This window comes from Ochotona princeps, chromosome X (genome assembly GCF_030435755.1).
Source record: "Ochotona princeps isolate mOchPri1 chromosome X, mOchPri1.hap1, whole genome shotgun sequence".
Taxonomy (NCBI): Eukaryota; Metazoa; Chordata; class Mammalia; order Lagomorpha; family Ochotonidae; genus Ochotona; species Ochotona princeps.
In genome coordinates, this window is record NC_080865.1 from 94,181,393 (window position 1) to 94,198,644 (window position 17,252).

Below are 17,252 nucleotides of genomic sequence, written 5' to 3' on the forward strand. Positions count from 1 at the left end.
ACTTGGGCATTTCTTTCTGCAACTCTGAAATGACCTTTTGCACACCTGACAGAGGACTTGGATTTTGTGGCTTTTTCCTGTCATACAGAGTGCTGTATTGATACCATTATGATATCTTTCTTTTTTAAGGTCAATTATTTATTTGAAAGGCAAGGTTAGAGACAGACAGAAGAGAGATCTGCTGGTTCACTTTCCAACTGGCCTCAATTCATGGGGCTGGGGCCATCCAAACAGGAGCCAGGAGCTTCTTCTGGGTCTCCCACATGGGTGCAGGGGCCAAGGACCTGGCTACCCTCTGCTGCATTCCCAGGCACGTTAGCATGGAGCTGGATCAGTAGAAGAGCAGCTGGGACTCAAATCAGTGCTCGTATGGATGTTGGTGCTGTAGATGAAGGCCTAACCAACTACACCGCAGCACCATGAGATCATCTTTCTGTCTCCATCATAACGATATTGGCAAGGATCATAGAATACGGAGGGAGAGCTGCTAACTGATTCATAACAACAACCAGGCATACATTCTGGAAAGACCCAGATCTTGCCTAGATTCTGTGATAAGGATGGAGATAGAATCGTTGCTTCCGTATCACAGGGAACAGAAGATTAAGACAGCTCACTGAAGTACTTAATTATTTGGAGATTTAAAGAGAAGCTTGTCTTCGAGAACTGCAGTGTTGCCCGTATTAAACTAAATTTGCTCATTGAATATATCCGTCTTTGGTTAAAAGGTCTTACATGTGAATGAGCTATAATTTTTGATGAAATTGACCTGGGATTTAATTTGACTATTCCTCTGATTTGAGAGCAAATCTGGAAAAATGCTAAGTCATCAAAGTCATCCATAGCAAACACTGAGTTCTCACTATGTTCAGGCCTGATCAGAAACTATGATTCTTACAATACAGGTTGAAGTAGGGTCTTATAGGGCACACTAACATCTCTATGACTTGGCCTTGCCTACCTGCTGAGATGTTGATTTATCTTTCCCTTGCCTGTTTCCTCACAGGCAGGAAGCTGTTTTCTCTATCTCTTGATCAAAAACATCCAATGTAAATATTAACACAGAGGTTAGGAACTCAGTATACTACATATGCTGATTTAATACATCAACACAATTTGAAATTATAAAATTGAACATGTGTAGTGATGATGTATATGACACAAGTCTAACGGAGTTTTTTATTTGTGTATGCATGTGTGTGTGAAGGGTCAGAGCACAGAACAGAGTGACATAAGAGTTGAAGGATATAGAGGTTTAGCACAGTTGTGGGGTAAAAGAAGAGTGTGTAGTATGTTAAAGCTTGGATGGGTTTTGTGAGGAGTCTTTGGTCATAAAAAATATATTACATAGATTTTAAATCAGCAGAGGTTACTTTAAAGCAATTACAAGAGTTTCCAGACTGGTTAAGGTTCATATTGTGAGTCAAGGCAAAAATTCTTTTATATTATAGAACAATTAATGATTAAGCATAATTGTTACTCAGTTGGTGAGAAACTCATCACTTTCTTCCTGGAAATAGACAATTTTCTCCTCGAAGGAGTGGTATAACTAACGTTCAGTCCCCCTTCAGGCTCCAGATGAGTCACCACTCTTCCAACTGTAGGGGTCACTGTGGGGGAGAGAGTAACTCCAGATCAGATCAAGCAGGGCTGACTCAGAAATGCCCCCAACTGGATAGAACTAGCGTGAGAAGGAAAACCATGGTCACAGAGGAATACCAAAGGAGAAATCAATCTGTCATCCCACCCAAGGGACCAGAGCAAAGCCATCAAGAACAGATGAGGACTGGGCTCAGGAACTGAGTAACTGTTGAATGGAGCAGGAGGTAAAAAATAAAGTAGAAACAAGTGGAGTAAGCCTACAACTTAGTTCTGGGTAGAAGCTTAATTTCCTCATTCTCTGTCTTAACCTGCTTGGGCCACCATAGGGAAGTGCCACAGACTGGGTGGGTTAAATAATAGGCATTGATTTATCACAGAGAGGTCCAAGATCAAAGTGCCAGTTGATTCCTGATGAGTACCCTCTTTTTCTAGGAATAGTAGATGGGAGAGGGAGAGAGGAAGGGAAGAGAAAAGGTAAAGAGGAAAAGAAAGAGAGAAAGATAAAACGGCTTTCTTCCCCTTATTATAAGGGCACTAAATCTCATAATGGGGTCTCCACCTTTATGACTTCATGTAACCCTGATTATCTGCTGAAGTCCACACCTCCTAATACCATCATAGTAAGAATCAGAGGGCCAATATATTAACTTTGCGAAGAGATATAGTTAATCCATAACATATTCCTTACTGGTGCATGAATGCTGCCTAATAGTTGGCTGAGTCTGGCTTCATGTAACAGAGCTAGAATAATTGTGCTAAAGTCTCTTCCATAACATGATGCATATGTGCACAGGCGCACACACATGCATGCGCACCTCATATACCAAGTGAAGTAGGACTGGTTTTGCTAGGAGAAAGAGTGTAACATGTTTCTGGACATTCCTGACATGGGAGGCTAGAGTATTGTGACATATAATCCTAGGGGTTCTGAAGCAGCCTCTGAAGTGAGTTCCTGTAGGGAAGACTTTGGTCAGAAGTTCTTTCATATGCAGGGAAAACTTGACCAGGAATCTTTTTAACAAAGGCGATGATTCAGAAGCCACCTCAGGAAATCTGTCCTTATGCTATAGAGATCTGTTTGGTCAGGGTCAGTCTGGATACCCTAATAGTGGAGCTGTAAAAGTTATCTCAGACGTGTGTGTAGCCAGAGGGCCAGGAAAAGCCTCATTTTTCTTTCTGAGGAAGTAATTTTTGAGAGATGAACCTTAAGCAGAAATTCCAAATTTTTGAATTAACTCTACAACTGAACTGTTCAGTGTGGAAATGCCTCATACTCCACAGTACGCCTTAATTCACAGAAATAAAATAAAGGGGTCAGTGCCATCATGCAGTAGGTTAAGCCCGCATCTACGGTGCTGGCATCCCATGTGGCTGCCGGTTGGAATTCCAGCTGCTCTACTTTTGATCCAGCTCCCTGCTAGTATGCCTGGGCAAGTAAAGGAGGTCGGCCCAAATCCTTGGGCTCTAGAACCCATGTAGGAGACCAAGATGAAACTCCTGGTTCCTGGGTTAAAAACTAACCCAGCTCTGACTGTTGTGGCCATTTGGGAAGAGAACCAGAGGATGAAAGATCTTTCTTTCTTTCTCTTTCTTTCTTTTCTTTCTTTCTTTCTTTCTTTCTTTCTTTCTTTCTTTCTTTCTTTCTTTCTTTCTTTCTTTCTCTCTCTCTCTCTCTCTCTCTCTTTCTTCCTTCCTTCCTTCCTTCCTTCCTTCCTTCCTTCCTTCCTTCCTTCCTTCCTTCCTTCCTTCCTCTCTCTCTTTCTTTCTTTCTCTCTTCCTTCCTTCTTCTTCTTTCTCTTCCTCTTCTTTCTTCACCCTCTCCTTTTTCTTCCAAATAATAATAAATGCATCTTTAAAAAAATAAAGAAGAAATTCTTGGACCCGGCAGCATGGCCTAGCGGCTAAAGTCCTCTCCTTGAAAGCCCCGGGATCCCATAGGGGCGCCGGTTCTAATCCCGGCAGCTCCACTTCCCATCCAGCTCCCTGCTTGTGGCCTGAAAAAGCAGTGGAGGACGGCCCAAAGTTTTGGGACCCTGCACCCGCGTGGGAGACCCAGAAGAGGTTCCAGGTTCCCGGCTTCGGATCGGCGCGCACCGGCCCGTTGCGGCTCACTTGGGGAGTGAGTCATCGGATGGAAGATCTTCCTCTCTGTCTCTCCTCCTCTCTGTATATCCGGCTTTCCAATAATAATAATAAAATCTTTAAAAAAAATAAAGAAGAAATTCAGTCCTTAGTCACACAAACCATATTTGAGGTGTTTAGTATACATGATGTGAATACATGAAGTGTCTGGTTGTCTTCATTTGTCTGGTTGTTACCATAATGGAAAGTTCAAATGTATAGTAGAGGCCTTAAAATTTTTGTAGAATACATGTTGTGAAAAACAACCTATATGTGGCACCAAAATACACTTACCTTTTAATTTTCATTTTGAATTTTTTTGAGCAACCTTATAAAAATTTTCATTATCACAGATTGTTTCTGCATAGTGATATTCTAGAAGTTTATGGTAATTGGCTCTTTCAGAAGACTTTAAAAAATGTTATTGTAAAGGCAGATTTACAGAGAGAAGGGGAGACAGAGAGAAATCTTGCATTGGATGGTTCTCTTCCTAAAAGGCTGTGGCAGCTGGAGTTAGGCTGATCTGAAGCCAGGAGTCATGAACTTCTTCTGGGTTTCCCATGTGGGCCTAGGGTCCAGAAAACTTGAGTCATCCTTTGCTGCTTTCCCAGGCCATAAGCAGGGAGCTGGATGGGAAGTGGAGCAGCCAAAACATGAATCAGTACCCATATGGGATGCCCGTGCACAGGTGTAGGATTAGTCAATTTAGCCATTGCTCTGCCACCTGAGAAAAGACATTTGTATAAACCAGATTCATTGAAATATGGTTTACATGCCATAAACTCCATCATTTAAAGTATACAATTAAGTGGTGTAATGTCTTTATAGAGTTGTGAAACCATCACTACAAATTTCAGTACATTTTCATCACTTCCTCTGCAAAACAAAACAAAACAAAAGCAAAAAACAAAATGAAACAAAACAAAGCAACCATATTCTGCTTTCCTAGCCCACCCAACCCTGTGCCTCAGCCTTAAGCAATCACTATTTTTTGTATGTATCAGCCTGCTCAGGAAATTTTATATAAATGGAATCATGCGATGTGGTCTTTGTGTCTGGCTTCTTTCTCTTAAGAGAATGTTTTAAAATTTACCCCAGTGTAGCAGGTGTTAGTACTTCATTTCTTTTCACTGCTGAACAATGTTAAATTATATGAATAGGCCTACCCTTTTTCTATTCTAGATTTGATGGATATTTGAGTTGTTTCCTTTATGCTATTATTAATTGTGTTATTGTCAATACTTCTGTGCAAGTTTTTACATGGGAATATGCTTTAATTTCTTTTGGGAATATAGAAGTGAGATCACTAACTCATATGGTAGCTCTATAATTGCCATTCTGAGAAGTGCACAGATGATTTTTCTGAGAACCTACGTTGTTTCATGTCAGTAGCAATGGTGTGTGAAGGTTTTTGATTTTGCTACATCCATGCCCCACACATTATTTTCTATCGTTTTGGTGATAGCCATCATAGTGCGTATGAAGTGATAACTCACTGTGATTTTTAGTTGTACTGTATTCTAACTAATGATGTTGAACATCTTTTTATGTGCAAGAACAGACATTTGTTTGGTGATACTCAGACCTCTTGGCTGGAAAATTACACCTGCCAGACTCTGACACATACATTCCTTTCCTTTAATTACTGTTTTTCAAATACATATTTCCTTAGTTGACATAACTGTGATCAACTAAGCAAAAAGACACACCAGAAAGCCTCATATGGCAACGTGCTTTTGAATGACTACCTGTCTGTTAGGTGGGTGACCTACGTCTTATATTTTGTCTCAGGTCAGTAGATTGTAGAATTTTCATTCATTCACCATGAAAGTGTTGATGGGGAATTGCATACATTGAAGAGTAGGTCTGGAATGTAGTTGCTCTTAGTATTCATCTTTCACATATAAATGGGCTTCTGAGATCCCTGGCTTGAATATTTAATTACCTATGTACTTTGGAGTTAGTCTAGAAGGCTATAGCTCAGGCAAGCTGTTAGCATCACAAGACAGAGACCTTGGTAGGGAGGCAGAAGGCCTTGTAATTTCACCAATGAGCGATAATCTGCAGTCCTTCCCCTTCTGAAAATGGAACCTCTTTAACCCAATTACCGAGCATAGAAGTTATCAGGTATACTCTTTTTTTTAAGATTTATTTATTTTTATTACAGTCAGATATACAGAGAAGAGGAGAGACAGAAAGGAAGATCTTCCATCTGGTGATTTACTCCCCAAGTGAGCCGCAAGGGCCGGTGCTGCACTGATCCGAAGTCAGGAACCAGGAACTTCTTCCAGGTCTCCCACACGGGTGCAGTGTCCCAAAGCTCTGGGCCATCCTCGACTGCTTTCCCAGGCCACAAGCAGGGAGCTGGATGGGAAGTGGAGCTGCCGGGATTAGAACCAGCGCCCATATGGGATCCCGGCACGTGCAAGGCAAGGACTTTAGCCGCTAGGCCACGTCGCCGGGCCCCAGGTATCCTGTTTCTTCCATCCTTCACAGTCAACCCATTTTTTCAGTTCTTTTCTTTCATTTTCTTACCATCTCCACTACCTGTACTATGTTCTGAACCAACATCATCTCATCTTTGATCACTTCAGTAATTTCCTAAATGGAATCCCTGCTGTCACTCCTGTTCTGCTAGTCTATGTCCAATGTGGCAACCAGAATGACACTTTAAGATGTCAAGTAAGATCGCGTCACTTTTTACTCAAAATTCTTCAATAAATTTCCATTATGATTAGAATACAATTCAACTCTTAATAATAAGAACCCCAAAGCACGGCATCATAAATTCCTTTACTGCCTCCTGGCATTTCTTCTACTCACTCCAGATATGCTGATTTCCAGCCACTCCTTGAACATGCCAAGAATAGTTCCATAACTCAGACTATTTTTTTGTCTCCAGGATTAAGCTACACTGGCTTGGTTCCAGAGGCTTCTCTAACTGTACTATAAAATGTGGGCATTCCTATCCTCCTCTTCCTTATCTTCCCATTAACGTCAGCCAGTTAATTTCTTTGAGTGCCTTATTTGGGAATAGGTTGTTGCAAATGTAATTGATTAAATGTCGTGATATTGTAATAGGATTGACATGGGTCCCTACTACAATATGAGTGAAATTCTTATCAAATGAAGAAATTTGGATTCAGACATGAACACAGGAAGATCATCATATAAGGATGAAAACAGAGATTGGAGTGATATACCCACAGGCCAAAGAGTACCATGTATTGCCAGTAAAGCACCCAAAGCCAGGAGAGAGATGTGGGACAGATTCTCTTTCATAGCTCCTAGAGGGAATCAGCTTTGCCAATACGTTGGCCTCAGACTTGTAGCTTCCAGAACTGGGAGCGATTAGTTATCTGTTCTTTAAGCCATCCAGATTGTGGTCCTTTCCAAATGCTCAACAAGCACATGAAAAGACGTTAAACATCATTAATCTTCACAGAAATGTGAATTCAAATCACAGTGAGATACTGCTCCATACCCTCGTGAATGACAATAATAGCAATTATTGTCACAATAAAAAGTAGAAACAAGTGTTGAATATGGAGAAATTGTAACCCTCCTACATTGTTGACAGGAATTCAAAATAGTATAGCTGCTGTGGAAAACAATTTGGCCATTATTCAATGCATTAAACAGAATTTTTATGATCCAGCAACTCCATTACAAGATATACTTCCCAAAGAAATGAAAACATGTGTTGAAACAAAATGAAGGTGAAGGTGTTCATTGTAGCAGTGTTCAAGAGTCATAGTTAGGCACTACCCAAATATGCATCAACGGATGGATCAACAAACAAAATGTGATTGTCTATACCAAGGAACCCAAGTGTACACTTCATGACAGTCATAGAAAATTTAATTAAAATAATTAAAAGATAATTATTTTGGTGCAACGAATTTTGAAATCCATGCATGGAAGTATTATTCAGTCACAGAAAGGAATGAAGCACTGACTGGAAAAGTTCAGACACAAAAGCACATGTATTGGATAACTATGTTTCTTTGAAATGTCCAGAATGGGCAAATTCAGAGATAAACAAGATTTTACAGGTTGCTGGGGACTCAAGGGATGGGGAAATGTGAAGTGATGGCTTAGTGAGTTTGGGATCTCCTCTGGGCTGAGGAGACTATTCTGGAGCTAGATAATGGTGATGGTTGAGTGCCATTATGGATGTGCTAAATGTCACTGATTTGTGCATTATAAAATGGTGAATTTTATGTTATGTGAGTTTTCCTGGTATCAATAAAACACCAATAAAATAGTGCTTGGTGTTTCTGGTACTATATCACAGCATTTAAGTGAGATTTGTGATAAGATTTTTCCTAGTATGGAACATAAAACCACATATATTATAATGTTTAGCAAGAAATGCAAGAAACCGAATGTGCTAAACAATATAATTTCAGCTATGAGCAAAACCTGTACGCAAAGAAAGCCAGAGGAAATAAACACAAGTGCTCTGAATGGTTGTTTCTGGCTGGTGGAATTCTCTGGATAACTTTGTTCTCATGATTTTTTTCTAGTACTTTCTAGTTTTTCAAAAAAAATAATCCATGTATAGCATCACTTTTAAGATACAAAATTGCCTCTCTTTTTTAAAGCAGAAAAAAATAATCAATGTAATTCAAAGTCAAAGAAAATGATCACAAGATAGTGGTGAGGAAGTATCAGAAAACATGCTTTGGGGCACAGTCTTATCATTTGGACTTGAGAATTGCCAGAAAGCAGATGGCAGTATCCCAGCAGACATCTGCAATGGATAGCAAAATTGTATGCATGGACCCAAGTGGCCCCTGAAGCAGGCTTGGAGAGGTCCAGAATAGAAGTCAGTCCGCTGGCCAGGCAAAAGGAGCAAGTCTCTCCCCGCCTCGTCCTAGTCCCACTTCCTCAGAGCCCAGTCCGGAGATGTAGGAGAGCTAAGGTAAGTACAGATGTGCTTGCATGTGTGATGGTACAAAAGAGGTAGTGGCAGAAGGAAGGAGCTGCTTATAATGACTTTGGCCCACAGTGCAGCTGACATTCCCATGTCACTTGACAGTTTATAATTATTGTCACATACATAACCTGCATGTTGGTTGGTATGGCCTCACTTGTTATATTAGCCATGTGAGGTAGTCAATTATTATCATCAGTTTATCATGGAAGAACAAGGCATAGAGAAGTGGCATCAGTTTGTTTTAACATTTATGTTGTGCCCAGCATCTGCCAGACACCATCTTTAGAGTTTCACATGCATTAATTGCTCACATTTACGCAGCTAATAGTGGCAGAACTGATTCTCAAATCCAGCTATTAGAGTCCACCACATTACATTTGTGCTCATGTCTAAGCAGAATTTCTAGCAAAATTCATCTCTGAAGGTCGCCAGTGATTCTGTCCATATGTCCATCTGTCCAATCATCTATCTTTATTTCTCTCATTATAAATTTAACATATAAAAATATTGCCTAACAAATAATATAGAAGGTAAAAGTCCTCCTAGGTCCCAATCTAAAGATAATATTTTTAAATCTAAAGATAATTTTAAATATTATTTTAAAAGTAAATAATTAAATTTAAAGATAATATTTTATACATATTTAAAGATCACATTTTTGTTGTGTATTCTTCCAAATGTTTTCTATGTGCCAACATACATTTTGCTCATTTTAAATATAAGGTAATGAGGGAAGTTAAAAAAGCTGTGGAAAAAAATTGAAAGTTCAGTTTATTTGGTGTGAACAGTTAAAATCCATGCATACAAGGAGTATTCAAAAATTCATGAATGATATACACTATGAAAAATGTATATGTGCATTTCACACTTTAATTTGATTTTCCCATTAACTTTCTAAAGTAATTTTATATCGTAATTATACTTTTGTGACTCTGATTTCACATAATATTAAGCCTTGAAAATCTCTCCATGACTCTGTAGATCTACCTTGTTTTAATATTATATTATATGGAAGTAGTAATTTTCATAACCAGACACTTCTTCATATGCATACGTATTTTTCAATCTTTCTTATTAGAAACAATGCTTCAATAAATATCCTTCTACTTGGATTTTTGTATGCATGTCTGTCTAATTGTTAGAAATGGAATTTATGGGTCAAAAATGAACACACAATTAAAATTGTCATAGAAACGAGTAAATTGTTCTTCCCAAAATAATACTTAGTTGACACTCTCACCCTAAGTATGTGAATGAGCTTGCTAAAACTGGGTATTCTGACCACTAAAATGTTATTAATCTAGTAGACACAAACGGTATCATTATTGTTTCATTTTTTTGTTTATAAAGCATGAGATGGCAACTTTTATATTACTGGCCTTTATATTTCTGATTTTGTTAATTGCTCATTTCTATCCTTGGACAACTGGCTTTATGCTAGCATATTGTAGAGAGGAGAGGCTCTTGTAGAACCTATAATAATATGATACATTGTCTTTCAGAGATGAATAAGTTCTGGAAATTATGTTTGCCATAAAACCTGTTCTTAAATGTATTTCACATCACTCTGGAGGGCTGAACTAAAACGTCGAGGTAACCAACAATAATTAAAGCTTGGGTTTCATAGCACTTATCATCACGTGGGATTAACTATTGATTTATAAACCACACAAAAGATGACAAGCTGATATAATTGCAACACCCAGGAGCAGAAATAAGCATCAGTTTAGCCACCATGGCCAGTTCAAAAATAACTCCCTGGCAGGTGTGCAGCATGAGTTCCTTCATTATGGTTGTGCATATTTGTGTGTACTGACGAGTCTGTATATGAGTGTGTGGGCGGGCATGTGTATTTGCTTGTTTGCTTTTGGAAGACGACCAGTAGAATAATGGAGAAGGCACTTTATGGCCATACAATCTCTGGGAACTTTAATTTGGAGACTATCCCTTAGAAAAAGGGAAGCATTTCATATATAATTTCTTTGGTATTTTCATTTCCTCTTTTCCAAATGTGGACAGATACACTTTCACTAAAAGGAAAGAAGCTGGATTTTTACGGAAGAGCAGAGAAATATGTAAGCGTGATCAACATTATTTCTGAACTCAGACGATTCACAGCATGCACTGATTTGGTATTAACGGAGCATCAGTTAAGTTATTGGATGGCCTTCTCCTATGTTACTAACAACACTCACTTGGTCAGGGAAGACATAGATCTTGGACTTATGGGAGACCACCAGAAGCTAATATTATATATCTTCAGCAAGAACTTTTATATCTATTACCAGTTGACTCCATTTCAATGGCACACAATATGCTTGATACGGGATGGTGTGAAGGGCAGATTAGAGCTACTTTTCACTTGTTCCAGGATCCAATTCTGGATCATACTCGACCATTGGTTATCATGTTTCTTTAGATTTGAATCTGAAATAGATCCTCAGCCTTTTCTCATCCTGCACAACCCAGATATTTTTAATGTACAGTCAAGTTCCTTTTTACAATGTCCCTCCATATGTGCTGTTTTTTTTCCTTAGTGCATCACATCAGTGACAGATTCATGGTGGAAACTTGTCCCTTGTTCTTGCAGATAGCTTTGAGTCTGGAGGTCTAGGCCTGATTTTTCCCATTCCTTTAATTTCTGGGGAGGTGTTTTCATGTTATATGAATGTTTTCTTCTCACATTTTCACCAAAAAATTTTACATGTATTGATGGCAAAGTGATTTTTAAAAAAAACTGTTATCTTTCTACATGTGTTAGTTAACATTTTTATTTTTAATTACATTAATTTATCATTCCACGATACAGTTCCACAGGCTCCAGGATTTCCCTTTCCCCTACCCTTAAGTCCCACCCCCCCATCGATTTCCCACATAGCATCACAATAGCATAGTCCTTCACAATCAGTCATAAGTCCATTATTCTGCTATTTAAGTGTATACTTACATTGTAGGAATAGACAATGACATTTCATTGTAAGAAATTACTTTCTTCCTCATTCATTCATTCATTCATTTGTGGGTTTACTCATATGACCATGAACTCATGGATTCTAATTATATTCAACAATCTGGTCAAATTGGGTCCAGATTCAGTCAATGGAAGCCATCTAATCACACTCTTATATCCTTTTGGCATATTTCCAATATTCTTTGAGCTTTTCCTTACTTTCTCCCAAAAGATGCTTCAGGCTCATCTTGTACTTTTTCTTAGTCCAAGAATGAACAATTTTATTAAGGAGCCCTGGTTCCTTTTAGCACAGCATGGTGTTTACAAATGAAATCATTTTTTTTCTTATTAGAACATTGTTTTTATTAGAGAACCATTTGGAATGAAACTTTTGCAAGAAAATTGGCTTCTTGAGATTACTTACGTAGGCTTCTCTATCTTGTTGAGAAGGAACTATAAGGTTGTTTTTTTTTCTGCACAACACCACTCTTCCCTTAATTCCAAGCTTCTTCACCATCATGAGCAGCAACTGTCCTGTAGCATGGGTATGGTGTGGCAATAGCATCAAGATAGGTTTGCTTTCTCATCTCCTGGAATATTTGTTTTTTAGTAGAAGGTCTTATTACCGTTCTTAGATTTGCTTGTGAGGGGTGATTAGGGTGTGAGTGAGAGCTAGTTCCATGCCTCGGAGGGCTCTCACAGACTACAGGGATATGTCCCCACCAATAGAACAATGTTTGAGTTCATGTCAGAACTGCATCACAGAGGACTTCTGCGTCTTTGTGGTCAGAACAATGCAAAGTAATCAGGAAGTGAGTTTCTGGTGTTGCTACCTGCAAGAATTTGAGGTTTTTTTTTTTTTTTTCTGACGTACTGAAAGTAAAAGATTAGTAGTTATAGCTGGCTGTAATTGCAAACTTTAGCTAGGAACTAGGAGGCTAAATTTGAATAGTTCACCAAAAGAAGGCAGAAGAAACTTCATCTTCAATCTAAGGAATCAAAAGTATGGCCCTATTAAATCCATGGGCTTAGCGGCGATCTTTGAAAATCTCATCTGGTTAGCTAATGGCCATGGCCCTCCCTTCCACTTTGCTGGTAAATAGTTAAATCTAGCTGATGTGTTAAATAGCTAGACAACCCTTACTTATTTTTCTCTTTTGAACATTTTCAGTGTGTGGTCCAACTAGTTGGTCTGATTGACTTCTTGTGGGAATAATACACATAACAATCCAATGCAACAGACAAAATAGCAAGGGAGAGAATGGAAATTGAAATAGCAAGGGAGAGAATGTTCTCTGTTCTATTCAGGTTTCTTCAAGTGTTCTTTCTAAATATCAGAACAGGATTTCATAACCTGAGGGCCAGAATGGATTGAAAGAATTGACAAAGCCTTTAAAATTGTGTGTACAGCTTAAAAAAATGAAGAGGATTTCTTTCTGAGGACAGTCTATAGTTTTCATCACAGTATGATAGCTGCCTCCTTTAACTAAATTCTTGCTGTGTGCCAGACATTTTATAGATGAGAAGTGACTCAGGGCTTAAGTTGATAGCCTATAGTTAGTTGCCAATAAAATAAGTAGTGGACTTTTTTCTGGATTACACATCTCATGTTATTTTTATCTCCATACAACTCAGGAGTATTTCAAAATGATCTGTGATTCCAATGGGTTGTGAGCCACTGTCTTAGAAGCTTCCTTGGAAGGGAATTTCTAGTGGCAGCAACCCATCTGGGGAAATGAGGCTATCAACTGCTTGTTGCTAACCTTACCACAGAAGGATCTGTGATACCATGGGATTTGCCCTACTTTTGTTTTGGCTGTATAATATCTAGGAAAAGGCAGAAACATGAATACATGTGAATGATTACAACATGTCTAGCTTTAGCTTTTGCCTAATAAATTGGTATTTATTGTCCAGAGAATGATTATGACCTTTAAAAATAAATTTTAATGAACTCATTGCTAGGTTACTAATCTCAATAAACCTATTTACAGATGAATTTTAGATATACAAGAACAAGGCTTTTGGGGGAACATTCACTGAAAAACATGACCCATATATTGGCTTAATAAATAAGCATTCACTATAGCTGAAGGTGTCTTAGGTATACTTAAAAAGCACAGTGATAATAACAGTAAAGTTCTTAGTCATTAGAAATTTAGTTTAGAATTTGTTTTTATGCTTTTTTTTCCAATTATTTACTCTTGTGAATTAGATGGATTTAAACCATACAAAAGTATGTGAAGTATAAATTAAGACCTACATCTACACTGTTCTCCCCATAGAAGTACCCGTGTTTAAAAGTTTTCTTTTCTCCTATGGGTTTATGATAAGTGTGTGTGTGTGTGTGTGTGTGTGTGTGTGTCTGTACATGACTGTATGGTTGAGCAAAGCAGGAATAATATATATACAAACATAGATATTGTTCTAAATTTTAATTTATTTCAACTTAATATTATCATGGACAAATAGGTACATTTAGGTATGATTTCAATGATGCCTATATTGCATTATGTAGATGTAATATAATTTATCTAACCCACCATTAATGGGCATTTAAGTTGCTTCCAATTGTTGCAGTTACAAATAATACTATAATAAATTCCTTTATCTTAATATTGGCTTTCAGTATCATAGGAGACTTCCTTAAGAGCAGAATTTATCAATAACTTATTGATACATCAAAATGATTTTTTCTGTTAAAGTAAAATTAATATATAAAATAGAATATATATAGCAAAAAAGGTTTAAAGAAATAGTATGTAACTCAAAAGGAAAAGTATCCTTTTACTTTAATTTTTTACCCCAAGCATCCTGCACAAAAGTAATGATTATTAACAATTTCTTATATCCTTGAGGAAACAATTTGTAATTTTGTGTAATTATAATTTTTAATTTCATAGCTGGAATAATTACATTATTAATAATTATATTATTATATATACTTTCATATAATATAGCAGCAATCTGATTCTTTTGGGAGGGGAGTAAGGGTATAATGTAATTTATTCAAGAAATCCCATTTGAAGGACTTCGAAGTTGTATGCAGTTTTGTGTTGTGACAGACGTCTACCACACGTTAGAAGGAATGAATGGTGACATAAATGTCTTAAATCAATCATTAAGGCCTATGCCTCCTCTCTGAGTGTGAGGAGCACAATTTTCAAACAAAAGACTTGTTCTAATTTGCAAATGTATGAAGATGAAGAGTGTTCTAAAGATATGTGGATTAAAACTAGCTATACATTTTTTAAAATTTAGTCGCATTATTTAAAAAATATTAAACTGTTAGTCTTAAAGAGAGAAAATATCTCGCTCCAATGCCCAAAAGCAAACAGCCAGACCAGCCTGAAGCTGTAAACTCCGAATTTCCTGAAGGTCTTCTGTGTGGGTGGCAGCGCTACAAATACTTGAGAATTCTGCTGCTGCCAGGGGTATACATTAGGAGGAATCTGGAATTAGAAAAAAGTCCAGAACTAGGAATTCTAATTTGTACCAGAACAAAGGGTTCCTGTGTCTATGGGATCATTGATTTTCTGGGGTTCATTAATTGATTTAATATTCCAAAGGATTTGAATTCCTCCAGAAATTAGCTATTGCAAAAATATTCAGACATGGACTGTATACTTTATGTACTTTTTAAAGGTCTTTTTTTGGTCCTCTATTAATCCCTCTTTTCTTTTTTTTTTTTTTTTAAAGATTTTATTATTATTGGAAAGCCGGATATACAGAGAGGAGGAGAGACAGAGAGGAAGATCTTCCGTCCGATGTTTCACTCCCCAAGTGAGCCACAACGGCCGATGCTATGCCGATCCGAAGCCAGGAACCAGGAACCTCTTCCAGGTCTCCCATGCAGGTGCAGGGTCCCAAAGCATTGGGCCGTCCTCGACTGCTTTCCCAGGCCACAAGCAGGGAGCTGGATGGGAAGTGGAGCTGCTGGGATTAGAACCGGCCCCCCTATGGGATCCTGGGGCTTTCAAGGCGAGGACTTTAGCCGCTAGGTCATGCCGCCGGGCCCAATCCCTCTTTTCAATTATCAGCTCTGATAGAAAGAATTGCATAGCTCTACTAGCTAAAAGACAATTTGGCCATGCCCTTGTACATCAATTTTCTGTGCTATTCTCGCTTTTCATAGTGAAATATAAGCATGAACTGCTCTGTGGTTTGCTCAAAGCCTGCTTATTGGTATTTTCACACACAGGTGACATTCTTCTGTAGAATCTAAGATGGAAGCTCTAGCCTCTCTCTTGATCACAGAGTTCATTTTTCATGTCCTTTCCTGGAGACTGAATGCAGACACCGTTTTGAAAAATCTTTCCCCTCACCATCTTAAAGATACTCATTACACATCGTTTTTTAAACTCTACAGACAGATCTGTTTGTGTCAGGTTCCGGTCACCATCGTCTCTCAGAAATCTGATCAACATACTGAGTTATATTTACAGAAGTCATGATTGAAAAAAATAGGTATGATAAGTTGACTAGAACAACATAGAGATTTAATATGAGGTGATATATACGCAACTCACAACTAGCATTTGGTACATTAGTAAGTGCTCTGCTTAATATGCTATTGGCAGGTACATCTGCGACAAAATACTTCATAAATATTCAGCTATTCTATACTTCTGTTCTCCAACTCCCAATGATTATAATAATGCAATTTTGTCCGCATTGGAAGAGCAAATGGTAATTAAATTCACAGGCCCACTGTGAATTAACATGGACTATCCCCTGTTTTACTGCACAGGGACAACAGTCCTCATGTAAATCACTTTGGAAGTGATCACTTGTTCACAAACGGGAGGCAGTAAATGTGGCAAACATGTCTGCATGCTCTCTTATAATGGAGGTTGAGCATACTGCTGCTGCTGTTTCCCCAGTACAAATGGAAATTTGATTATTGCTCAGCTTCCTGTACAGTGTGCACTCTGACCAATGCTATTTTAAATTGATCTTTATTGAAATAATTAGTCTTACATGCAGTCACAGATCCCTGGTACACTTTGTACAATTTCTTCCAGTGGAAACATTTTGTAAAGATGTGGTACAAGAGTACTTCAAAAAGTTCCCAAATAAGAGGATTAAAAGTTTAAGTTCACCTTGGCACAAAGAAAACTTTGAAATCCAAGGATTGTTTCTCAAAATACACATTTCTATAAACGTTTCAAATTACACTTCTATAAAAACCAGAATATTGATATTGAGATGTAACTTGTCAATTTTATTCAGATTACTCCAGTTTTATTTTGTTTCATAACCACATCCACCTCCTTGCTGCACTTTCCCCCTACTCTGCTCCATTCTCGCATACCGCTATCAACTACTAATCTGTTCTTCATTTCTAGTTTTTTCTCATTTCATCAAGTTACAGAAATGCATTCACACTGTCTGCAGCCGTTATGGTATAGGGTTTTTATTTTTCCTTTGTTTTGTGTATCAGTAGCTTTTTTTTCCCATTTGTTTGCTGAGTTCCTGGTTTTGCTTAGGCATATACCTGTTGAAAGACATATTGCACTTGTTCCTATTTTTAGCTATTATACAGAAATGCTGTTAGAAACATTTGTGTCTGGGTTGCTGTGTAAACATACATTTTCATTTTCCAGGAGTAAATAGTGAAGATAGTAGTGCATTACC

At 37.9% G+C, this 17,252-nt stretch overlaps 1 protein-coding gene across 1 annotated transcript in view; it reads left to right on the forward strand.

Moving 5' to 3' along the window:
• The first annotated feature begins 10,674 nt into the window (after positions 1-10,674).
• ADGRG4 (adhesion G protein-coupled receptor G4) overlaps positions 10,675-17,252 on the forward strand; it is an 89,665-nt gene continuing 83,087 nt past the window's right edge. The window contains 1 exon segment of the mRNA XM_058659176.1: positions 10,675-11,145. Within this exon segment, the coding sequence (XP_058515159.1) occupies positions 10,675-11,145 (471 nt within the window).